This window comes from Phaethon lepturus, unplaced genomic scaffold (assembly GCF_000687285.1).
Source record: "Phaethon lepturus isolate BGI_N335 unplaced genomic scaffold, ASM68728v1 scaffold23324, whole genome shotgun sequence".
Lineage (NCBI taxonomy): Eukaryota > Metazoa > Chordata > Aves > Phaethontiformes > Phaethontidae > Phaethon > Phaethon lepturus.
This window is the reverse complement of record NW_010535787.1, coordinates 1-1,064: the sequence shown is the minus strand read 5'-3', so window position 1 is coordinate 1,064 and position 1,064 is coordinate 1. Positions and strand designations below refer to the sequence as shown.

Genomic DNA, 1,064 nt, shown 5'->3' with positions numbered 1-1,064 from the left:
GGGCACCCGCCTGGCCTGGCTGGCCGACCCCGAAGCCCAGAGCAACTTTGACTTTGATGGTAAAAGCAATGAGTTCTTCTTCGACCGTCACCCCGGGATCTTCTCCTACGTGCTCAACTACTACCGTACCGGCAAGCTGCACTGCCCCGCGGACATCTGCGGACCCCTCTTCGAGGAGGAGCTGACCTACTGGGGCATCGATGAGACGGACGTGGAGCCTTGCTGCTGGATGACCTACCGCCAGCATCGTGATGCCGAAGAGGCCCTGGACATCTTTGAGAGTCCGGAGCCTGGTGGAGGGGCTGGTGGAGAGGAGCCTGAAGAGGAAGGGGGTAGGGAGATGGCCCTTCAACGCCTGGGCATGGATGACAGGCCGCCGCGGGGGCTGCCGGAGGGGGTGGCTGCTGTCGGAACTGGCAGCCCAGGATGTGGGCACTCTTTGAAGATCCCTACTCATCCAAGGCGGCAAGGGTAAGCTCCCGAAACGTGCCAGTGGGGAGGTGGGATGAGGCTGTGCTGGGGTTGTGTCTTCATCTCCCCATCCCCGTGGGGTGAGATGGACTCTCCTAGCGAGTCACGGGGGCCCCCCATAGCCACCCCCCCTCCCACCACGGGGCACGTTGGCCATCTCCCATCCCTATGGGAAGTCTCCTCCATCATCTCCCCATCCCCTCCCAAAGCATCGCATCTGGAGGAGCTGGGCTGAAACTGGGGGCTAACCCACTCCCTGCCCCCTTCTCACCCTCGGGTGCTGCATGGGCACCTCCTGGGCACACGGAGATGAGGGATGGTCAGGGAGAGTCCTTGGCAGGGCTGAGTCCTGGCAGAGTTTCAGGATGCTCCAGGACAGGCTGGGTTGCTTGGGTTCCTCTCGCCGCGTTCTGTGCGTGCCCACGCCAAAACCCACGTTTAATGGCCCAGGTGTGGAGTGGGGGGACAGGGATGGTGCCTGCTGGCACCCAGTTCAGGTCCTGAACCCAATGGGATCCTCCTGGTTGTCCCCCAAGGAGCTCGTGCTCCTCTTCTACAGCAGCAGCAGCCCCAAAGGACACCCCGTGCGTCTG

General features: G+C 62.9%; 1 protein-coding gene across 1 annotated transcript; it reads left to right on the top strand.

Moving 5' to 3' along the window:
- Positions 1-4: 4 nt before the first annotated feature.
- On the top strand, positions 5-471 carry LOC104619927 (potassium voltage-gated channel subfamily C member 4-like; the record flags this gene model as incomplete). Its single annotated transcript, XM_010285980.1, has 1 exon — positions 5-471. A coding segment is annotated over one exon (467 nt), but the record flags the coding sequence as incomplete, so codon positions are not given.
- Positions 472-1,064: the final 593 nt, after the last annotated feature.